A 25,548-nucleotide genomic window follows, 5' to 3' on the forward strand; every position below is an offset into this window, starting at 1 on the left:
TGTCTTGGTCAGGGAGAGAAACGAAGTACATTCTTTGTGCATATTTTGTATTTCTGGGCCCCGTCTTATGAAGACTTGTGATTGATTCAAATCAATCACAACCTTACGAATGAATGAAAATCCATCTTTTAAAAAGTTATGATTGAAATTAAGACGGAGAACTGCAATCAATCAATCACAGGTTGCGAATGATTGCAGCTTTCAAGAAATTTGTGATTTATTGATTTCTATCACAAGTTTTATAAGACAGGGCCCCGCTATATTGTACACTGTATCTGATTTGTACCTCGCTCGGGTGATCATGCAACTCTCGAGAAGTCTTGTACCGCGGACAATGTTTTCTTTGTCTTTCCTTTTTCTTTTTTTTATTCTTCGACGATTATATTTCCCCAATTCACAAATTGTCATTCCTTTTAATTGCAAATATCAAGTAAGAATTAATCTCACATCCGCATCCGGGAATCTACACACTACAAGCAGTGCTTCTATGTAGATTCCTCATATTTCACATGTTAAATTATCTTAATAGCTGTACTTTGTTCATCCATGCTTTTGTATTGTTATGTTTATGGTTTATCTACTTGTTGAAACAAGTAAAAAAGAAGAGAAACTGCACGTCAGATAGAAAAAAAAGGAGGGATTGAAAGTGAGAGAGAGAGAGAAAAAAAAAGGAAGAAATATTTATATAATATATATGTAACATTGTGGTTTTTGTCAAAACAAAGAGAAAGAAAGATTTTTAAGAATCAAAAATTAAAAAAATGTAACATAAAAATACATTTTCTGGAAAATGAGTCACCCTGCGTCATTCAGGAAGTCCAATCCTTCCGGTCACATTCTCCACTTTTACTTGCCAAATTTGGGCATAATGTCCACTCTCTGCCCTCCTTGGGTCAAGCTATGACCTCATAGCCAGACATAGCCCTCCACCCAAACAAAGTGGCAGTAAGAGTGACGTAGAACTGTGCGTCGGTGGATTGGAATTTAAAGTTAAAATATATCTTTGGGAAGGGTCCTAAACCCAATAAATAGCGAAGTTTTCCTCTCCTCACTTCATATTGGAATCTTTGACAACGAAGAAGCAGCAAGATATTTTGAAGCAGAGCGAGTGATCGGGAGTCAGCTATCTTTGTCTCCGGCAGGGGGTTTGGGTTCGGTTTGATGATCAGAACCTGCGAATAATAAAGAACACCCGTAACCAACATAGCGAGTCCCGGCTCCATTTGTTGTCGTTACAAAAAATTTGGCGTCACGGACAGGATCGCATGTGTTCACTGGTCATCAACAGCCCCCTCGCCGGAGACATGATGGAGAAATCAGCAGAAATCGAGGTGTTGAACGGAAGTAAGCTGAAGACGGAACGGGTGGAAGAACGGTCATGTTCATGGTCTCTGGCCGTGTCTATTCAACTGTAATGAAGCAAGCGTTCAGTCGCAGTTGTTGAGGAGTGGGATGCCTCAACATTACCAAATGGACTCGTTCTCCTACCTACTTTCGTAAGGGTGCCCTCCTCGGGAAGAGTTCCTGTCCAGATGGTAAACTTCAGCAACAGCGACATCCAGCTTCAAGGACGCCGACAGGTCTTCTTGAACTATCTTAAGGCAATCCCGATTCATCTGGCGAGCGTAATGCTGTTTTGAGAGGATACGCGTGGTTCCTCCTCTGGCCTCAATTGGATATTGAGGATGATGCCCAGATGCGATGACGGAGAACCTGGAGATAGCTTAGGAGCCCTGACGTCCCCAGAGCAGTCGTGTATAGGTGACAACCCGGACGTCAACTACCGGAACGACAGTGACCATGTACCAATGACAGATGACGGCGAGGCAGCCATCATGAGGGAGGACGACCTCCCTGCTTTGGAAAAAGCAGGGGAGCGCCCAGAGGATGGACCAGAGTCAGCTCCAATCCCAAGGCGCTCGGCTAGGCTGCAGGGAAAGCCGCCGCCAACCGTCACTGAGGAGATTCTCGCAGATGTTGCAAGTCGCACTTGCTACTACTTACTCTACTTTCGGGTAGAAATCAAGTGTCTCATTAATTGATATTAAATAATTATGTTCATTGTTATGTTGTCAGGGATGCCAACATGAAGCAGGGGAGAATGTAACATTGTGGTTTTTGTCAAAACAAAGAGAAAGAAAGATTTTTAAGAATCAAAAATTAAAAAAATGTAACATAAAAATACATTTTCTGGAAAATGAGTCACCCTGCGTCATTCAGGAAGTCCAATCCTTCCGGTCACATTCTCCACTTTTACTTGCCAAATTTGGGCATAATGTCCACTCTCTGCCCTCCTTGGGTCAAGCTATGACCTCATAGCCAGACATAGCCCTCCACCCAAACAAAGTGGCAGTAAGAGTGACGTAGAACTGTGCGTCGGTGGATTGGAATTTAAAGTTAAAATATATCTTTGGGAAGGGTCCTAAACCCAATAAATAGCGAAGTTTTCCTCTCCTCACTTCATATTGGAATCTTTGACAACGAAGAAGCAGCGAGATATTTTGAAGCAGAGCGAGTGATCGGGAGTCAGCTATCTTTGTCTCCGGCAGGGGGTTTGGGTTCGGTTTGATGATCAGAACCTGCGAATAATAAAGAACACCCGTAACCAACATAGCGAGTCCCGGCTCCATTTGTTGTCGTTACATATATTACAGTCTACGAGACAGAAAAACAGGATCTTATATAGTAAGCAGCTGTGAAAATAAGAGAAATAGCGAGGGACTACCTTTTCTGACTACCTGTATTGAAGGTTTGTAAAGATTTTGTTGTTGTTGTTGTTGTTTCTGCTGCAAAATTAGCTTATAAAACATAATATTATTCCGGCTAACATAACGTCAAAATAATGATCAAGATGAGACTGGGTCACAAATGCCTTTGAAAAGAAATATAAAAATCTAATAATGTATTACAAAAAAAAAATGATAGTGCAAGTTATCAGGCAATGACATGAACTCACTCATGTTCATGAGTGAGTTCACTGCTGTATAATTAGCGAAACTTCACAAGAGAATATTTCATAACTTTCCTCATCTAATTATTCGATTTTCATCAAATTTCACTATTGTGCTTATAAAATTGATAAAAAAGAATAAAAATTCTGAACTGGTCCGGCATTGTGTTGTTAGGGTAAACTATAAGAGATGCTTTCTTGTCCAAATTTTGTTGCCCTGGTTCCCCCCCCCCCCCTCCCTTTAGTAGGCCTAGTAAGATGTCTCCGGAGGTGGGAGGAAACTTAAGTTGAATCTTGAATCTTGAAACAGACAAACAAGTAAAACATACTAGGAAAAAACTTTATTTTGACTCAGATTAGTACCTGGTTGAACCAAGGCGTTATTTAATGATTCTATCTTATTTTATTTTTTAGTTTATTTCTTTTTATCTATCTATCTATCTATCTGTTATTATTATTATTATTATTATTATTATTATTATTATTATTATCATTATTTTGATTATTGTTATTATTATTGTTATTATTATTATTATTATTATTATTATTATTATCATTATATTGTTGTTATCATGTATTTTTTTTCTTCGAGTGCTGAGTGGCACCGTTCCCGTCCGCAACACTGTACTGACTATCGAAAGTCCCTGACACAGAGGGTCAGTGCGCAGTTAAAGTTGCAATCATTAGTAGAAGCACAGGTACTGGATACTATTTTCTTGCTACAGCAATTTGTGTTTGTTAGTGTAAATTGATGTCAACTTTTCAAATTAATTTGCATTTGACCTGAACACTTTCTCTCATTGCCCTAACCAATGAGCAAGCTGTGAGACACCGATCATCTGCTCTCCAAAATAATCTTAGTCTTTAAAAAAAATGTAAAATTCGACTAGTGTCCTAACGTTCTTGCTTGCTTCATATCCGATTGTGATACAAATTCTACTGGTTTGACATCAATTCATAACAATTCAATCGGGACAACTTACTGAAGCCCTGCATTACATGGCCATTGTTCCCATCTGGACTCTCAAACCATGGACCCTATTAGGGCTCACACCTGTAAATAAAATGGACTGTCCCAGACCCATACCAAAACAAATGAAGAAAAAAAAATAATTAAAAATCAATGATGTAGTTTGGCAAAAAAATGAATAGCTGTAGACATTGAGTATGAATTCCTCTACAAACTGCATTTTGATTGGAAGATGAAAGCTTCTCTGATGGAATTTGAGGGGACTATATTTCTTTGGGTACGTGTACGGAAAATAGGTGATTTTTTGAGTGACAAGAACACGTAGTCTGGCTTTGCTGACCCCTGGACAGAATTAGAGCAGAACAACCCACCCTGGAAATCTGATTGATGAAAGGGTATATCTCCCTTATTCAGGTTAGTGAAGATGAAACACCTCATTTCTCCCTCCAGCTATTTTACAGAATTTTTTGAAATTTGAATTTTAACACACGTCTCTATGGGGAATTATTTACCCGTGTGAGCCCTATTAGGTAAGGTCCATGCTCAAACAATTTCAAAGAGATTGGTTTTCTCCTCACTCATCACGGAATACTGTAAAAGTTACAGTACACGCACGTAGTTCCGTGCGAGCTCATTGTTATGCAAGGCAAAGCTCTATACACCTCTAGATGGCGCAATTATGCCGCGGGAGTTCGAATCGGAACCAGTGTTGACTGTCGGAGTGTCGGAATTTCTAATATCGAAATTAAATGAGAATTTCACTTGGGATGACTGCGGTGTTTTCAGAGGAGTTCAGATCGTATGTTTATGAACTGTGTAATATACTAGTAGTAGTGCTTTGTAGCTTTGTCCTTTGCAGTTACTTGTGTTATGTCGCTTGGTTTGGACGTTGTCGTTGCGGTGCTGAAACACTTGCTTTGTAATCAGTCCCATACGCTTATTTTCGTGTGGTGTGCGAATATTCACATTACAGGTGGGTAGTGGGGAAGGTTCCGGAATGGAAAATATTATCTTAGTTGATAGTAAAATTCAAGTATGACCACAGCCACAGGTAATCTAAAATTTTATAGTTACAGATAGTCAAGACAGATGCATTTATACACCTCCACACTTGACTTGGTGTTAGCGGTCAGTAAATTTCATTTGGTCTGATTCAAATTTGATCTCCTCTTTTTAAATTATTAAATTTTTACTTAAAAATTCACATTCACCTTCAATAATGTTAGTAGTTCCCAATACAATTTATAGGCTACATTATGCTGGCTAGATCCCTACTCCCTATTGAGTCTATGACCAGTGACTATTCAATTTCTTATGTAGGCCTAAATCAAATCATTCAAAGAATGAGAAAGTAGGACCTACTTTGCACCTTGCCTGTTGCCTCAAGTAAGTCAGAACCACACTGACACCTGACTCTGATTCACCCTGACAGTCTCTGTAGTCTGAAGATCTTATGATGAAACGGGTTTTTTCTATGTGATGAACCTATTAGATCACCCTTATGTTATAGCTTGCATGATGGTGATGATGATTTCTAGTCAACAATGCAAATCATTATTTCTCTACGATACTCACAACTTAGTTGTATGTTTAGAATATCTAGTAGGCCTAGGTTCCTACCGTTGTATTACTCTTATAGTCTTTTAATATACGTTTTAAGTATGTTGCACATTTCAACTGCAGTGTTTTCAGTCTATTCTATACAACTGTAAATGTATTAGAGTACATATCTACAAGCTTGATATTATACCCATCATCATACCCTTTGTTTAGGACAGACAACCCATTTTATGATGAGCCAGAACCAAGGACATTCTACCATCCTACGCTTCCGAAAAAGTTGAGCAAAGCAGAAAAGAAGGTGAGCTGTTTGAACTGTGTGTGATACCATGGTAGACAATTACATGTGTTAAACAAACTTGTAAAAATGGTATATATTATGAGTGACTGTCCTCTGTGAGCTAATTATGGCCTGATAAAACTAAAATATGAAAGCTGACATCCTTGTTTGTACATATGTTATAAGCTTTGCTTTCTTTACTGTTCATCAGTAAAATGTGTCAGGCATCAACAGCAACATCAATATAAAAGCAAACACAAATTGTTGAAGACAAGCACAAAGAAGTTGCTCCAAATGTAAATTTCTGTACATTTCCACTTGATGTATGTTTGCACATGTGTAGCATATTATCATTATTTGATAATTTTCAGCTTGCCCTGAGTCCAGAGCGGGTGCAGTCATCGCTGCGCCCCACCCGTCCTGCCAAGGATGAGGGTGATGATGGGAGCCACAATCTAAGTCCAGGAGAGAAGGGATTCCTGCAGGGATCTAACACCATGCTGGCCAAGGAGCTCCCAACACACGACACACCGAGTCCTGGGTAAGGTTGTCCACAGGTCCGAATCAGCAGGGCACTAACTAATTATAATAAGGAGCGGCTTTGAGGGAGATTCAACATTTATAGCCTGAGGTATGATTCGTGGATGATTAATGTTATGCCCCCGAAAGGAACCAGTCCTTAACCCTATTCTAACGGGGGGGGGGGGGGGTCAAATTGAACCCCCCCCCCCCTCGATGTTTCGCGGCATGATTTCGCAATGCGCAAAGCTTTTGCCGCCTTTTCACGACTTTTTTCATTGAAGTCTCCCGCATATTTTGAGACCAATTTTGCGACGTCTGGGTACACCTTTTTGAAGTTACGTAATGTTTTGCATATATGCATGTCAACCAAAAAACAGCTCAAATTCATGATATCGTGTGCAAATCCAATGCAAATTGTGTTTTTTGGTTAAATTGATATAAATTAGATTATTTCAACTTTTAACCATTGAAATTAATCAATTCTAGTGTAGATAAGCCTGAAAAAGTGCCTGCAACAAGTTTTGGCAAAAAAAAAACAATAGAAAGCAAAAGGTTGAAAAAACAACAAAATACATAAGAAATTAACAAAACAAAACAAAAACAAAAGAAATTAATTTCAATTGAGCTATTTTTTTACACAAAAATTGTTTGATGTGTCTTGAGGAATTCTGACACAAAAATTTAGCAATCCAGTCTTTTTAATGGAGTTACAGGTGAAAATGTGATTTCATGCACAAATTTGCATAATTAATTTATTAAGAATAGAAAGGCAATATTTTTCTATTGTATGATGATGTAATCTTGTAGTTGACATCCAGCTCTATCTTCAGGCAAAATTTCGCGGCGATCGCGCGATTGGCCGCCAAGATCTGAAGGGGGGGGGGGTCAAATTCACCCCCCCTCAGTAAAAACTTGGTCTCAAATAGCCCAATTAGAATAGGGTTCCGTTAATATCAGACATTAGGAGTGAACTTGAAAATATTGACATTTAATATAATCATATCCTAAATTTGTTTCATGCTCAGAGTTAAATAATGTGCAAAGAAAACTTTCCCACCAAAACTTGAGTTAACCCATTGAGGACGGTTTGATTTTGCTACAACATGCATTTCCCATAGACACTTACCAGAATATACTTGGGACTCGTCCTCAATGGGCTAAAATATGACAGTTGTTGCGTCATACACTGCCCAGGTCAAGAGGATGGTACCAGGACTATACAAGTTAAACAGTTTGTCATTAGGAGCATCTTTCTCTATGGGATTGGTTGACAGACCTCCCAACCATTCTAAATTTGGAGGAAAGAAAGTGAATTTTGACCATTCCAAGCTCTTGCTTCAATAGGAGTTTCGTATTTTTCTTGGTAATTTTACAACACATTCCTATGGGAGCTGCTCTTTCTTTCCTACTTTTGAGCCAAACATCCTTAGTTTTTCAGTTAGAAAGGTTGGGGGTCTAGGTTGATTCTCCTGTGAAAGAGAAAATCAATTTAAGAGTAACAAACATGCTACATGGAGCTGTTGACTTATATCACAATAATGAAGAAGTACTGTAAACGTCAATATTTTTGCTTTACTATTTTTATCACGCTGAGTGGCTCAAAAACATATTTGCGGGGTCTTGAATTCGCGGTGCGCAATTATTGTCAGCCCATTCAAAATGTGCAGAGAAAATCTGAATATATTTTTGTTTGTTTTTGAATTCGCATTAGCCACAAGTAGCACGAAATATGCAAAAACCACATTTTGCAAAAATGTCTGTGTTAACAGTACATTTGTCAGAAACAATGTATTTTCCGTCTTCATAGTCAAGATGCATTTTGTTTTAAAATAGGCCTATTATGTTTTGATTTTCTGCATCATATCTTGGCTGTCAATCAGACCTGGTGACACCTCCTCAAAGTTTGACGAGTCTTGGCCCACGAGTGAGCGACCCTCCACCATTGAGAGTCCCGTTGAGATCCGCGACAGGTCGTCCACTTCTCCTTCGATGACCCAAGGTGTTCCAGAGATGTCATCTCTTGGTAAGGTTTAGGGACCTGATGCACAGAACACTCACAGTGATGGACTTGAAGTGATGAGGTGACTCACTTTATGTGTGCCACGTTCGCACGCCTCACTCAGTTTTTGCGGCTTGCTAACGTTGCATTTATTGCTCAAGTGTGCAACTGCTGTAAAAGTGGTTAATTGCCAAATGCCACAGTACAATAAAAAGCGTCAGTCGCAATTCCATTCCTCCGCACACAGCTATTTTCCATAGTAATTGAATAGCATTGTTCCGTAAAGTTTATTTTTTTATTCTTTTATTTTTTTTAATCTCATAGATGTGTATGTAATCATGAGCAAGAATACAATTTTGCAGCCTGTTGCAGTCTGTGTAGCTAGCAATTGTGTAATTTGTAAAGTAAGCTGTCCTTTCATGTTGAATACATTAATTGTGACAAAACTTGATTCAATCTGATCTTACAATTTACAGCTGACTCATCTGCTTCAAAGGAGGAGACTCAAGGTCAACCTGACAGCACGATTGGCAGGTAGGGCTATTAAAACTTGTAAGGTACTCTTCAAAATATTATGCTCTCCTTGCCTTCTCATGTATGGGTTTAAGATCAGACTTTCTATTTTAACAATGAATTCAGTATCAGTTCAGGGAATCAAGAGCCAAAATCTAAAAGAATGATCAACTGATAGGCCCCCACCCCTATGCACTGATGTATGTTCATCACGAATGTTGTAAACATGCTCTACAAATATCTACTACCCAATGTTTGTTGACATATTTCTCTTTTCTCTATCTCTCTCTCTCTTTTTCTTTTTGCAGATCTATATCATTCAACAGACAAAAATTGATATCAAAGGTGTATTTCTCAGTTATTGTTCATTGCACACAAAAAAAAAAACAGAAAAAAGAAAAATAGGAGACCAAGAAGAGAGTATTGTACTAATGATTTGTAAAGATATTGATGTCATGCTTTATTCAATAACCATAATATATTATGGTAAAGAAAAAAATGCATCTACAGTACAGTATTTGCAGGGGATGGACCAAGAAGCCTTTTGTTTTTCCTTTCTCCCTAGGTTAATCAACCGGTTCCGCTTTGGAGCGCCGACAAGCCGTGCTGAGCGCACTGTGAAGTCAGAAGACAAAACTGCAAGTTTCTGGTGGTTATCCTCCTCCTCATCTCCTCCATCACAGCTTCTTTCATCATCGTCATCGGCATCCGTTTCCAGGCAACCTTCGGGAGGGACCACGCCCTCTTCTGCCAAGGGGTCAAAAGGTCACACAGGACAAAGACCACTGGAGTCAGCTGGTGGAAGGGGGCGGGAAAGCACCCTTGGGCGTGGTCGGGGGCGAGGGCGTGATGCTTCGAGGACTTCATCCTGGTCGGGGACGTCTAGGAGAAGTACCTTGGATGCTAGGAGAATGAGTGGTGTGTCGACATTGGCATCAAGCTCAAGTAGTGTAAGTTTTGTTTTGAAGTTTTTAACCACATTTTGTCTTCACTTTCGAGACCCCTGCCCTATCTCTTTTCGCAATATCTTGAAGATGAAAACAGATACTCTTTATTCATGGTCTACATGTATTTGCAGATTTTGTTTTCAGGTGATTGCAAGAAAAACTTTTTCACATCGAATATGCATGTATCGGTAAACACCATGGAAAGCATGCCCAAATACAGTACTTTATATATTTTGACCTTTTCAAACAATGTGAATCGTTGGTAGCGTTAAACAAGCACTCTTCATGCCAACATACATCAATATTATAGTCATGTTCAAGCTATCTCACATGCCAGATAAACATACACTTGCATTCTAGGACCACTGGGAGGGGTTCTCTGCACACAGACAATGTTCAATGAAGATTTAATGTTCCAATTGAAAACATCGAGGTAGAAGCACAAATTTAGAACAAGCTATTTTGCAAACCAGTACTCGCATGAGAGGATGCTTTGTTTAGTGGAATAAATGAAGTGCTTTTTCAATTTTACGAAAGCATGCTCTTGCAACTGATTGACAAATTGCCCTACATCGACATAAATAAGCAGTGTGGCTACTAGCTACTAAAACACTGATCAATTCAGTGCTTAATTTACATTGCTGTAAGGCAATTTGTCAAATAGTTATAATAAAAACAACTCAATGCAAGAATTTCATCAATTTGAAAGGCATACCCCTTCTACATGTATTAAGTCACTTTCATTCTGTTTCCGTTGTAGTCTGTGAAACTTTCCTCCAGTCCACTGGATAATGACACTGATGAATTGCAACGAAGAGCAGACAAATTGCTTGAAATGAGGTAATAGCAAGATTTGTTTGTTGTTGTTTTTCCTAATAATGGTAAATATGCCTTCATTGCTTTCAAGGGAATGAAAACAGCAAACATCACATGTACATGGAGCAATTTTGGAATTTGCATCTGTTTATGTAATATGGTGTGCACAAGGTATAAGAAATTGATATGCCATGTAACTTTAAAACCAAAGAGTCTTTCAAACATTTAGTGGGTAATATCTTTCTTCATTTTGACAGCTATATTTCTAATGATAGCCAAAGATCAGACTTGCAGTCTCCGGAAACAAAAAACAAAACAAAAAAAAAAAACAAAAAATGCATCTGTTATATGTAAAATTGTGTACATATAGTAGAAATTGATATATCATTTAACTGCTTGGAAAAGGTTCATCTTTACAACCAAAGAGCCTTTCAGACATTGAGAGGGTAATATCTTCCTAAATTTTGTAGGGATATTTCTAAAGATAGCCAAAGTTCAGACTTGCAGTCACTAGAAACATGAAATTTTACCTCTGTGGAAGATTGTGTGTACACAAGTGAAGAAACTGATACATTGTTTATCATATGTCATGAAACTGCTAGCAAGGTTCATCTTTACAACAAAAGAGCCTTTCAAACATAGAGGGTAATATCTTTCTTCATTGTGACAGAGATATTTCTAATGATAGCCAAAGTTCAGACTTGCAGTGAATGATGTTTTTATGTTTCCAGTGAGAGCACCATTCTGACCGACCCTATGGTCAGTTCAGATGGACTTGGCCCATCTTCCGCCACCTCTACCAGCCCTGACGACCTCACCCCTCCATTGCCAGATGCCTACCGCTCAAGAATTAGTGGTAAGTGTGAAGAATAAACTAACAGAAAAAAATTATCATTCTTAGATCTTTTCTCGTGATGAATACTCTTTGAAGACCCGGTAGTGTGGCCATTCATGCATTGGGAAGGCTGACCACGTTCGGATATACTGTAATAGTGGATATTTTCGAACGAGTAATTTTACATGCTTAGCCGGGTAAAATGAATTTTGCATGCTTTTAATTCCTAGCTGGGTAAGATGAATGTTGCATGTTTATAATTCAGTGGAATCAGGACATTAGCTACTGGAACATATGGTGTGCAAAAATATTTGCGTGCTTTTATTTTCGTTATAGCATCTGGTTGCGCGAAATGCGTGAAAGTTTCCACACCACAAAAATTTCTGCTTTTACAGTTAACCTGCAATGAATTGCTTACAGCGTTATCACAGATCGCTGTGTTAGTACACACACAGCTGAAGAATCTCAACCAGAGTTGACTGTTAATGATGAGCGATCACTTCAATGCACATATCGTCGGTTGAGAATGATAAGGGCGTTAAGTTGTCACAAAACCCATAGTGTTCGAGACAACTTAACGCCCTTCTCATTCTCAACAGATGATATTTACTGAGCGGTGTTATTTGTAGTTTTCGAATGTACCCCGGTGGCAGCGAATGAATTTGGCCACATATGAATCCCCATGCTCCTGGGTCTGTAAGTTCGTTGTGATAGAATCGTCCTTTATCTCTTCCTCTCTCTCTCTTTTATTTTTGTTCTTTCTCACCTTCAACTCTCATTTATTGTGTTTCCCTATGTGACCTTGTGATTGCATCCATGAAGAATTCACGAGAGTTAGCCAAACCAAAGTGCATCAAACTTTTCATATATCCACAGCAGATGGACCACTGTGCATGTTTCAATGTAACTGACAGATTTTCACGCTATGTCTTAGAGTTATTGAAGTTTTACAGTGTCATCTGACGGGGCGAACTTGAAATCTCTGTAGGGTATTTTCTACAAGATAAAAGTAAGATATATAGTGTCACATCACCTTACAAGGGAGAAACCTTGACAAAACTTTGAAGGTAATGAGGTATTTGGTATTGCAGTTACCTCTCTTATTCGAATTCTAGTAATATATCTTGTGTGAAATGTCTATGGCAAGATGATTACTTTGTTTTTGAAAGTGTTGCTTTTTTGTTTTTGTTTTGTTTGCAAATCTGCTAAGCAGACAAAGAGAACCTGCCCCGGCCACCGCTCTTCCCCGCCAACCTCCAATTCACACAGCGCCCTCAGAGGCCGGAAGATGACATCCTCCAACAGTGGCGGATGAGAAGGCGAATGGAGGAAGCAACAGGCAAGGGAATAGGCAGGGACAGAGGAAAGCGTCCCCTGCAACCATCAAGCTCTAGGCAAACCAGCACAGTATCAAAGCCTGCTGAGGTATAAATAAAGTTCCTTCTTCCAGCTTTACACAAATTTTTAGGAAGAAGAATTCCAGTTGAGGTGTGAATTTTCAATATGTCTCCCTCCTGAAATGAAATTAGTAAGATTGCAACTGCTGATCAATAATTCAACAAACATGTCAGAATAAAGGAACCAGTGGGACTCGAACCTATCATCTACTGCTTTCCAGTCAGCGACATTACCACCAGGCTGTCCCTAGTTGCCGGCATTGACACGATGAACTTTGAACAAAGACTCATGTTCCATAAATTTGAATTGTTATGATAAATAATTACAAGGTGGACAAGGCATTAATGAAAGCAAGAGAATATCAGCAACTCTGTTTACTATTCACTTGCCTTTAAGAATTCCAGTTGCCATGACAAAAACAGAGGCAGCAAATGGGTGATTTGCACAGAGTTTACTTGTGTTGTGGAAGTAGTTGCACATATCATAAGGTGCAGCCAGTTAAAGTCCCTTTATAAATGAAAGAAGGCCATGGGTTACTGTGCAGTTGACTCCCATTACCTGTCAGACTCACAAAATGTCTTAGAATAAGTTCTTCCTGTGTGGTACTTGAGTGAAGAAGAAATGGCAATAATAGACATGATTAATTTTGTAGAACATGTCTCTCACTAGACTCTTAGCAAAGCTCAAGATGCAAACAGTAATTTGCATTGCTGCTAACTACTAATCACGTTCACTGTGTTTTAGACAGAGAAAAAGTTTGTGCATCCTTTTACTGCTTCTCACTTTCGTGACATTACAGGAGAGTCCAGATTCAAAGCTTGCAGAGTTTCGCCGGCGTCTGCAACAACAGAGACTGCTGTCGGGAGCCATGGCAACAGGCCACATCCCACGGATGACAGCGGGGGCGGGGACAGGTGGTACCACCCACACTGGGACCGACCCTATTCCACAGGCTGCATCCACTCAGACAAATGGGAGTATGCCTCCGTTGGATGATCATACGCATGGTTCCTACACTGACACAGGGGCATATGCAGAATGCCCAAAGAAGGCTGCCCGGATATTGCACGAGTGTAGAGACACTCGACCGCATCACGAACCAATCGCTGTCGCTAGTCCTAATGTTGATCCACCTCCCAGAACAGGCACTGCCTGGCATAGGTACAGTGGACCTAACCGAGAACCATCACAGCACTGCGATGTCGTGCCTCACATACATTTGGCTTGTGACATACTGCCGTGCGATGAAAGCCGACCTCATCGGCACACCTCGAGGGATGTGGATGCCAGACTGGCAAGGTGGGAACACCAGGTTCAGCCGGTGAGGGATACCACACGGATGGTTTCTGAGGACAGAAGAAGAACAGAGCCTGACCACCGGCAAAGTCATCCTTTCTCCCAAAGTGATCCTCCAAGAGCAGAAACAGTCAACCACAGAGATGAGGCATTAGTTGTTGGTACTGATCCCTCATCCAGGAGGGATGATAAATGGGAAAGAGACCATCCTGATCGAAGAGCAGAGAGAGATGCTGTCCCTGTTGCTAGGCAACAACAAAGTGGCTCCAAAGATGCTGAAGGTGGAGCAGATGATCAAGAATTGGACTCATCACCAATCGACAGAGCCATTGGTCAGGTATGGTTGCAATTCAACCAAGAAAAAGACTTTCTATTTACAGATTGGTATAATTATTGACAATGGGAAATTCAAAAAAAAATGAGTGATTTAGGGCCCTGTTGTCTTTTTCTCTTTAGCTCACTTGAGTCAAATGCTCAGGTGATCTATTGCGATCTTTCATCATCTTTCGTCCATTGTCCATCCTAGGTCATCTTTCTTGCGGTGTCCATAAACTTTTTACATTTTCAGCTTCATGAAAACACATGGTTACATTTTCACCAAACTTGGCAGGTATTCTTGCTGTTGGGAAGATGATAAAATACAAATTTGTATATTTGTTCAAAGGGGCATCATGTCCCCCACTTGCCCCCCCCCCCCCCCAAGTGCGCCCAGAATCCCAAAATTCGACAATCTTTTAAAATCTTCTATAATGTCAGAAATGTCAAATTGCAGTTTCAAATTTGTCCGTGTCAAGTTAAGTCATGTTAACTGAAGTTGTAACAAGAGGATTTTAATCATTATTGTTTGTAACAGGAGACCATTTTATGCAAATATTGTTATGATTTCTAGTTTCTGCCAACCTTGCCTTCTCTGTTCCAAAGGTCATTGCTAGCAGGATGTTTGCTTCTCCCGAAGGTGAGAGGTCATCGTCTCCCAGATTGCAGCCATTACCAGGGGAGGACACGCCCCCCTTCACACCACCAAGGGAGCTAGGGAGACTAGAGGATCTAGGTATTGGTGTGTGTGTGTGTGTGTGACAAAGGTGGCAAAGGAATCATATGCCCAATTTATTTAAGGGCTTCATTTCAGAAAGTTTTTTTTCTTTCTCTCTCTCTTTTGTATGTGTGTGTGGGTGTGTCGGTGTTTGTCTTTGCTGTAGTCTTGGGAGACATGCCCACACTGTCAATCATATTCCATGTTCCTGCTGTAGTCTTGGGAGACATGCCCACACTGTCAATCATATTCCATGTTCCTGCAAAGTTATACACATTGGAGGGTTACTTCTGTACTGTGCAAGCACATGAACGGGTTTCAATTTCTTCACCTGTCTAAATTATGGAGGAACCATTCACAGCTTTGGAGGGGAAAGTGCACTCTTTGGCCAGTGCACTGGACGGAAGCATCCAAAAGCTGTCAGAGGCCATAAAAAGTTTAGGAGTACGATGAAATCAGGAAATTCAGAGTGAATTTTGTTTCTATCTCGTATTGGGTGTGGCCATGTCTTTCTTTGACGCAAGTTTCACAAAATTTATGTTTGCTTACACTTGTTAACTTAGTCTGCAATATGTATACCTATTATGATGACAAATTGGTGTGGGAGAATCATATTGGAGAAGTTAGTTGATTCTGTCAGCATGACATTCCAGATTATTTCATATCTGTGTCAAACGGGGTCCATCTTTCCTGTGCTCCTACAGAAATTACTTTGTAAAATATTCTGTGAGAAAAAACATGAACTTTTGTTCAGCATTATTTGTGTGTAATATGATAAGAATTCAATGGAAAATATAGCAATGATGTTTTTATAGCAGTGGTTATTGTAGCAGTCAACCTATATGGCTTCCATATGTTCCTAATCAATAATGATTGTTGTTTACTTGTGTCTGTAACACTTCAACCGCCCCCCCCCCAAAAAAAAAAAAAACCAAAAAAAGATATGTGACCCGCTACAACAAAATGGTCCTAAAGTCGCGCACGGTCGAAGCCGTGAAAATCGAGTTTGAAGTTAGAGCATCAAAATTGGTCAAAACTTACGATTTTCTGAATTTGACATATTATTAGAGTCTGACAAGTCTTCTATCGTCTGTCAAAATTTTGAAGCAAAATGATGAAAGGAAAGACCAAAAAAATAGCGTTTTTCTGGGCCATGTTTTTTTGGCGTTTCAACGAAGCAGAAACTGTTTCGAACATTTGGATTGAGCGCCACACATAGGCTCCGCCCCTAACAACGACCAGAGTGATCTCATTGGTCAGTTTGCTGCTTGCCGCTAACCGAAGCGTGAAGCTCGCACACTGCCCAGTCGACTGTGCGTGCGGGCGGGTTGTGCTATGCCTAGCCGCTTCTCCTGACATCCTGGTCACTGATTGGTCGGTGAGGAGACCGCCGACGCTGTGTTTGAATGAGCATTTCGGGGGTTGCTAGGGCTTAACTTCTATTGTCCGGAGGTGAATACTGACTTGCGTGTCTCTTGATTGTGATTGCGTCGCAAGGAGACCTTTTAGGGCGCTTTTCTCGAAACAGTGATTTCCCAGACGTCTTGACATGCGCTCTTTTAAACATCGATATCTCCGCAGCCGATTATTTTTATAAGACATGTTATATATCAATTTAAAACAGAAAGATTAGGGAATTGTGTCATGCAATTTTCAAATAATCGACCTCGCCCGACTTTAGGATCATTTTGTTGTAGCGGGTCACATATTCATAGTGCTTGTGTATTAGGTAACTGAGTGCAATTCGTAGAGAAATACAAATCTACTATGAATCAAGTCCAAAATACAATTCTGTGCATGGGAAATATGTAACTGACTGCCATGACAAGTTGTACTTTATTGTTATTTAGTGATGTCAGTCTGAAGACTATACAGTGCACTCCTGTTAATAAAATGAACATGGTCATAACGAAATTCCTTCTACAACAAAGTAAAGATTCAGGCTGCCACATCGTCCGCTCTATGTTTGTTTTGTTTTGTTTTTTATTTGTTCAGTTATAACAAAATTTCAGTATAACAAAAGAAAACTGCCAGTCCCGAGGACTTTGTGGTAACGGGAGTTCACCGTACTTTATTGTTATTTAGTGATGTTAGTCTATTGTGGTTATTATAATCTCCATTCATGCAGATGATGGACGGGATAGGGGCGAGTCCAGAGCCAGTTCAGATGGTGAGGAGTTTGCTGGAGATGAGATGCTGAGAGTCCTCCGGGCCCAGCGGGAGGAGTGCATCAGGAAGCTCAACAGGCTGGATGATCTTCTGGCGCATCAGAGGTGAGGCAAGCTCGCTGGCAGATGGCAAAAATGGCATCAAAATACATCCAGGTGTATCCTCGCTACGACTGGATGCTTGTCGACTGGCAAACTTTCAAAAAAGAAAAAAATGTGTGAATCTCAGGACGAGTGACCATTGTGACAGTTTGGAAAGATGATTTATTTTCTCAGGACATTTGAAGCTTGATGAGCTTCTTCACACCCTTTAAATGATGAACATTGTATAGTTTTCCGCAGGTCCAAATTAGGCCGTCACCATGGCGATCCAGGTGGAGGAACTATTTCTGGAGGCATTGAAGTTGATGCAAACTCTTCTGCAAATGGCAAGGACTAGAATACAATCACTTTGGATGAAGGCTGAGCTGATTTTATCTCTGATTGCAAACAAGAATGAGTGACAAGTCAGTGCAGCTAAGCTTAGATGATATCCTTGGTAAGCAGGAACATCATTCTTTTATCTTCCCTTAAAATGTGATGTGTGATTGAATTGCTGCAGAGCAATAATGCCTCTCTGTTAAAATATCTTCTGGAAAGTGTGCTCTGAGCGTATGAACTGCTTATGAATCGTTGCGTTTTCTTTGGCAAATACGAGGTGAAACAAGAGATTCTCATTTCAATGAAGCTAAGCCAGTTGAACAGAAAATCATCTTTCAGCAGTGCAAAAATGCCACTGTTAAAATATCTTCATTGAAGTGTGCTCTTACCATGCAAACTGCTTAGGAATGGTTGCATTTTCTGTGGCAAACTATTTCACACAAGGTGAAACACGAGATGCTCTTTTCAATGAAGCAAAGCCAATTGAGCAAAGAATCATCTTTCACCCCAATACAAAATTTTGTTTTATTGCTCAATGAACACAATTTGTTTTTGTCTTTGTTTTATACAGCACCTTGAAAATTGGCAGTCATGGTCAAGCGTAGGCCTGATTATAGTGGCTATTTCTCAGGGAAAGACAAAGGCCTAAATTCACGAAGGTGATTTAAATTAAAACCATGGTTTATGCAAATTTCCTTTGCGTAAGTACGATTGGCAGATTGCTTATGCCAACAGACATCAAATAAGGTCAGGTCAGGCAAGGTACGCCTATTTCATGATTATTTTAGACCATGGTCTAAGTTTAAACAACCTTCATGAATTTGGGCCAAAGAGATTAATTTTGAGTTTAATGAAAAAACCTATCGGAGTAAAGTACATGTTTGATGTCGTCATCATGTGCCATCCAAACCTGAAGGCATTTTCCTTTGTGGTAGCATAGAGTACAATGGTACCTTTTGGCCAATGCTATGTAATGAGCAGGCAACCCTGCATTATAGCAAGAACCTTTTTAAGCACACGTAATGAACAAGTGATGACAGTGATAATGAACAAGCTCTTTTTCTTACATCCCATTTCACATATTATTTTCCCATTCCTTTTCTACCATGAGCCAAATGTCTCAGCATAGTAAGCAAGAAATTTTTGCAAATTGCCATTGGTATTCAATGCATAATAGTGAAGACAGGAATTTTTGTATGCATTTTGATTTAGCAGATCTTGGCTCTAGCAAAATTCGCGAAATTGATATGCACACGAAAATTTTTGGTTTGATGATAGTACAATGTGTTGAATTTAATAAACCAATCAAATTTTACAACTCTGTATGGCTTTGTGGATTAGGAATAGTACAATGTACTTCACAGGTCTAACATGCAGAAAGAATTTACATTAGTGTTGAGTAATTACACATATCATTCTGGGCACCGTTTCATGAAAGTTGTCAGTCTCTGATAATCATAGTAACAGTCAGTTACCACAGCTTTTCAGCCAATTAAAATCAATGATTTTCCTAAAATTGTCAAAAGAATGACCAGTTGTCAGGGCTGACAACTTTTATTAAACGGTGACCTGTTTGGGGAGCTGACTGTACTTTTTATTTGTTTCATGGGTAAAGAAGATTTGTCAGGCTCTCTGAGAAGTAATTATTTCCTTCAAATGTAGTCAAACACATATTTGGGCTGGTTTGCTTGAGAGTATATTTTTTAGAGTAAAGTTCTTGCAATAATAGCAACTGAAATAGTAGTGCATGCATCAAAACTAATGTATCAATTTTCATCACTATCTTTGTTTCTTTCTTCTTCTTTTTTTTTTGTACATAGTGTGTAACGAACACAAGCAAATTCCAGTTGGAACGAAGTAAAAATTCAGGCTCCAACATTATATGCCCTCTGCTTTTTTTATCATTATTTTATTTGTTCGGTTATGAAGAAATTTCGCTACAACGAAAGAAAACTGCCAGATCCGAGGACTTTGTTTTAACAGGAGCTCATTGTATGTATAGTTTTACAATTGGCCAAATGCTAAATACCTCAGTCCTTTACAAACTGGTAATCCCTAAAGCTCCATGCCTGATCCTCAAGGGGAAATATCAAAGTTTGTAAAAATATAAACTGGCCCTATTTGTAAGTTGCTACCATGGTGAAACTTTTCATTTCTGCAAATTAATCATTGGTGTAAATGAGAAATTTCCCGTAAGATAGGAATACACTGAGCTTTTGTTTCTGTTATACGTGTTATTCTTATTGTAACAGAGTGCAAGATGTATTAAGACCTACCAATAACTGCAAATCACCATATAGAGTTGCACACAAAGGCAAGCACACAAGCCTAGATAAGGTTACTTTTGAATACACTAACTTTTAACTACATTATACAGGGCATTCCCGTTATCATGAACATGGATTACTAGTAATCAAGATTTTGTTACAGCAAGTCATTATAAAGGTTCCAAATTTATGTCACATAACTCTATATAGGCCTACATTTTTTTGTTCAGGAATAATAAAATTTTGATTGAAGGGGAAAAAAACTGATGGTCCCAAGGGCTTCATTATCATGGGAGTCGCCTGTATTCTTTGTTTCTTGTATTTAGAGCTCAACAGCAGTTAGACCGATATATTTTGCTCAACAAGTGAAACCCTTTTGTTTTGTTGACAGGCACACAAGGTACACACAACACAGAAAAGAAAAAAAGAAAATGGTAACATGTATTGATTCATCAATGGCATTTTTATTCCAGCTGCTGTTTCACACATTAGATACTTTTTTCTAACAGAAAATAAGAACTCAGAATTTCCACTGGTCATTACTACATGACAATGCAATTTTAAACCTAAATGGTTGATACAAAGCAGATGTTCTACAAAAGTGCATGCTCAAGTGCAAAGTGAATTATGTTGAGTGTTTTTTTCATTTAAACCAAAGAAATAATACATTGGTACTGGCCTTCTGTCTCTGCGAAGCGAGAGAGACAGAGTCACAAGGAACATGTTCCCTCTGCTTATAATTCATTAAACAAATTTCATACTTTGTGTAGATGAAAATACACTAATCTCCAGAAGAAATTATTGGAATACTCGTTTTGTGTATCCATCATTTGAGAACCATTTGACCGAAAATAGAAATACACGATAATCCTTGGATGAATATGTTTTGCCAACCCAATGTTCATCTTGTTCAATTGTGACAAATGAAAGTAATTTCTGTCAGTTTTATATGTACCTGCATTTATAGTGTATGAAAAGGATTATTATGAAAAGTTGATGACAGATCAGCAAGTGTGAATACAAAACTTGCAATGTTTATATGTTCCATAAAAATAAATACAACATGTTTGGAAGATACATCTTGTCCACCCGCTGTTCGTTTTGTTCAGCTGTGATAAATGAAATGTTCAGTCACTGTCTTCTGTAATGCACGTGTGTATTCATAGTTTATTAAAAAGTCTACGGAGCGCGGAGACAGATTTGCACCTGTGCCCACAAAACCCTGGCTCCATCGGATCCCCGGCCCTGTCCGCTCCCGAACACAGTAGTTGCCTGCTCGCAGGTGGCAAACTCGCCGCTGACGGCAGGTCCAGTGGCGTGGTGACTGACATAACCTCTGACCACCTTGGCACTGCACTGGTAGGTGGATGCACACTCCTTGAAAGCTGTGGCCAAGGGGAAGAGGAAGGGGTGGAAAGTTATGATGAGATAGCATTGGGTTGGCGTCCTCTGCAGAAGTCTTGAGGCCGTTTACACTGAGTATGGCAAAGGCAACAGGATGGGTTTTGCCTGTGGTGCGCCACAGGGGACCATGTCTGATTTTGTTACAATATCACTCGCCTGCTAATAATTTTGTTACAAAATTAATCTTCTGTCGTTAATTTTGTTACTCTTGATTTTTGACATAAGAATTACATTTTGGTTGATTTTGTGTCAAATTACTGATTCTTTTTTAACAGTACCAAACATGGTTCCTTTTGATGCACCATAGCAAAAACCCGGACCATTGTCTGTACCATGCTTGTTGTAAACGGGCTCTTACTCATCAGGTGTGGCAGTCATGCCACAGGGTCTCTCTCATGCCTGTATGCCTGACAAGCTTTCTCTAACTCCTTGCAAAAAAAAAAAAGAGAGAAATAAACAATCAAAAAGTGTACAATTATATATTTATAACTTAAAGCATTCACTAGATAGCACAATCTACAACTTAATAAATGCCCAAATATCACTCCTAACTGGTTTCTGGCCTTAGTATTTATCTCTGAAAACATACTAATCCACAATACAAAACATAGTTTCATGGCAAATATACTTTGGTTACAAGAACAAAACATGCTCCCATCAAGCATGCTACAATTGTATGCTGAATGTCATGAGAAAAAAAAAAAATCAGCAAGAAGATATCTTTTTAATGTGTTATTAAATTGTGCATTATTGTGCATTAAAACAAAATAATCATGATTAAGCCTTCATCGGAAAACTCTCTTCATTAACTCCAAAAGATTACAACCCGACCAAAAGAATTGACAAACACTAACCATAACTAGGCCGGGCTATTTAGGTAGATGAGGTAGATAGATAGACACACATTGCCTATGATGTAGGGTTAAATCACGGATGCATGTAAGCTCTAAATTGTACCCGAAGAAAAAAGAAAAAAAAAAAAAAAAAAAAAAAACAGTGACATTGAACACGAACAACGACAACTGTTTGCAGGACAATGGGAAAAAAAAATAGTAGTGCTTTATTATGCTTTTTAAAAGGCACAGTGATGAACATTCAAAGCTAAAGAAATAAAATGTTAACAGCTTTCATTTACTTTGTAATCAAGTAGAGGTCTACTCTTAATACTGTACAATGTACATACTATGTATGCACCCCATACTGGCACTACAGAGCTTCATAGACGTACAGTAGTAGATTGAGAGAAATTTGTATGGTTATGATACTACTTTTTCATTCATTTAATTAGTTTTTTTTTTTTATTTCATGCATTTATTCAGCTGTTTATCTGCTACGGCCATACTTCCATTCATTTGTTTATAGGCTACATGTATTCTAATCAATTTTTCACTGTTTAGTGACACTTACCTAAAGTGAAAATATGTTATCTCGATTTAGTGGATTCTAGCTGTGTATATTGGCAAACTTACAAGCATCTCCAATTCCTTGTGTTGGGTCCTGAAGGGCATCAAACCAAGTACTCTTGGTGACTTGGAACGGGCCGCACGGCTCTTCGTCATTGTCACACCCGCGATACGGAGGGTGGCATCCGCTCTCTGCTTGGCAAATGCACCTCATGCAGGCTGACGAGATTTGCGCTGTATGCATTGAATTGGGGGGGGGGGGGGAGGGAGTGGAGGGCAAAGAGAATGCATTCATTGCATTCATTTAACTTGTACTGTGTGGTACACTACCAATAACGGTAGAGTACACTCTATATCAGCACACATGCATTTTTATATATACAGTGTGTACTAGTAGACTCTAGTCATAAACTCCTGAATGAGGTTCATCTGATTTGTGATTTCATAGAAATATGTTCTTTTTCACAATTATTCACATCAGGAAAACTCTTTTTTTTATATAAACACAATGAACAGAGAGACTGTCGAATATATTATGATAAAACTTTGTCACGCCCAGAGTCATACCAAGGATCTTTGATCTTTGATCATACCGCCATCTACGACGTTACGAGTACGACTCAGTCTGGAGAAGCCAGGAGTTGAAAATTCACCACGGCCTGCCTGCCCAAGGCTTCCCTTGGCTTGGATCAAAGGACCGAGACATGTATGCATACAGTAGGAATACCCGTAACAAAAGATTACATGGTACAAAACAATTTTTGTGATTGTGAAAAACAGAATATGTAGAACACATCATTCATACGTACGTGTTACTGTTAGTGTTACCCCCTTACTGTGTATGAACATGCAGCAGTAATAAACTAGAAGTCTAGACTCTGATACAAAACGAAAGATTTAGGCAAAACTGAGGACAGGGGTCCGTTTCATAAAGATGAAAGTCATAACATAGGAGTTTTTACATAAATATCAGAATAGATAAAACTCGCTCAAGAGCTAGGCATAGGCTATAGATCTAGTCCATTTCATGAAGTCTCTCAAGTAGCGTGTCTTAAAAAATTGACTCCCCAATTTTTTGCATTAGGGTGCCTAGTGATAAGTCTTGAACAGGAGGAGTGAACAACTGAAAAGTCTCTCATACACTGTAGTCTATGTGTAGACATCTATAAAACAGACCCTCCCTGCCCTGGTTACTTTAGAGAATGAATGTTGGTGTTATGGGAAGAATATAATTTTGATGTTCGACTTTAAATTTTGTTCTTGGGAAGAAAACGGGAGAAAGAAGCATACCACGTCGATGAGTAAAGCGTGGGTCGAACGTGTCAGTCATCTGCCGATTTCCTGCTGCTCCACCGGCAGGCACAGCCGTTGCCGTCCAACATCCCAAAGATAGCGTGAATGCAGCTACCAACGCAGCAGCGAAAGCGGAGGTTTTCATTGTTGCGGCTTTCACTTTCAAAGTTTCTGTCCCTAGAATAGGCCTTCTTTCAAGCAGGTCTGCGCTATGGACGGCCGGTTGTGGAAGTAGTTTGGATAAATTGCACTTATTATACTGTTCAAGAACTCCAAGAATTACAAGAATTCTGTATTCGATGTAATGTTAGACTGGTTTCTCGGGCCTAAGCGCCTATATCTGTATCTAACGATCCACGAACGGCCTGAGGTAGCTGCACGTACAAAATACACCCGAAAATGCAACGGTACGGTGGTAGGTAGGCCTAGCGCCTACAATAACAATAAACGATCTTTTGTTTGCGCGTTTGGTTCCCTCCAGCGCTAGCACGCGCACTCACGTCACGCGTTGCTTCAGCGCGTCCGTCCTGAAGCAGCAAAGCATGTAGCAGTTTAGGAAAATTTAGATCGATTTTCCAGACCCGACCCATTTTATTTTTTATAACTTGTTTATTTCTTTTAATTCTATGTATTGTTATCATATTTTATTTTTTTTTTTTTTTACCTACATGTAGGCGACATTATCATGGATAGACCAAAGTGACATTTTGTTTGACTCTCAGTCGTCCGGTTATGGCACCACTTGTCTAAAATAAAGCCCACTGAACAATCAGTGGTAGAACCGCGAGAGTATCTTAGCGGGAGCTTGGGGGGGGGGGGGGAGATGCAGCCCCCCCCCCCCACACACACACACCTTTGTAATGTGGGGGAAATGGGATGAAAAAAAAAATCACAACACACCCCATGACACCCCAAAGGTCTGTCCGAAGAGACAATATACCATTGTACCAGACAAGAAGTTTGCATTTATTACTTTTGAGGAAAGATACAATATTTCATACCCTGCAAGAACTTAATAAAGGAGTTCACGGTTGCGATTTGCGCATGTGCAAAATAAAGGTCAAATGAGAATGTTTGTGTATTTGCCATTGACTTTCAAACGAAAAGAATCCTCAGGCAAATGAGGATTTGGAATGTTAAGTTGTGTGTTTCACCTTGTTAGAACGCACAGGTGAAGCGATTCATCAATAATGTTTAACAAAAGCTGCACACGCATTTCATTGACATTGATTACAAAGGTGGCATGCTTCAAAAAAAAAAATGCTCTGTCACACGTTCTTTCCATGTTATTTGAAAGTCTGGTGTTGGGGTCAAATGAGACATGCGCTAACCATGAACTCCCTTATTGGACCACTCTGGAACAGCACAGAGAAAATGACAGGCTTACCATTATGTACAAAATGCACAATAATCTTACTCATCTTTCGGCACGTGACTATAATATCAAACAGGTTACTCAGTTGACGAGAGCCAC

At 39.4% G+C, this 25,548-nt stretch overlaps 2 protein-coding genes across 2 annotated transcripts; one reads left to right on the top strand and one right to left on the bottom strand.

The window, feature by feature from the left end:
* Nucleotides 1-1,265: 1,265 nt before the first annotated feature.
* LOC140229673 (uncharacterized) lies at nt 1,266-20,478 on the top strand. Its single transcript, XM_072309915.1, has 13 exons — nt 1,266-1,375; nt 1,697-2,026; nt 5,694-5,781; nt 6,132-6,301; nt 8,163-8,305; nt 8,758-8,815; nt 9,360-9,744; nt 10,502-10,581; nt 11,289-11,413; nt 12,606-12,817; nt 13,590-14,423; nt 15,008-15,137; nt 17,248-20,478. Exons 1-13 carry the CDS (start codon nt 1,266-1,268, stop codon nt 17,394-17,396), a joined length of 2,814 nt encoding a protein of 937 aa, XP_072166016.1. The 3' UTR covers nt 17,397-20,478.
* LOC140229482 (lysozyme-like) lies at nt 20,419-24,478 on the bottom strand. The gene is made up of 3 exons (XM_072309733.1): nt 24,072-24,478; nt 22,848-23,015; nt 20,419-21,359 (listed from the first exon to the last, which is right to left on the bottom strand). The coding sequence occupies exons 1-3, from the start codon at nt 24,217-24,219 to the stop codon at nt 21,154-21,156; spliced, it is 522 nt and encodes a 173-aa protein (XP_072165834.1). The 5' UTR covers nt 24,220-24,478; the 3' UTR covers nt 20,419-21,153.
* Between the last annotated feature and the right edge of the window lie 1,070 nt (nt 24,479-25,548).

The sequence above is a fragment of the Diadema setosum genome, chromosome 6, assembly GCF_964275005.1.
Source record: "Diadema setosum chromosome 6, eeDiaSeto1, whole genome shotgun sequence".
Classification (NCBI taxonomy): Eukaryota; Metazoa; Echinodermata; class Echinoidea; order Diadematoida; family Diadematidae; genus Diadema; species Diadema setosum.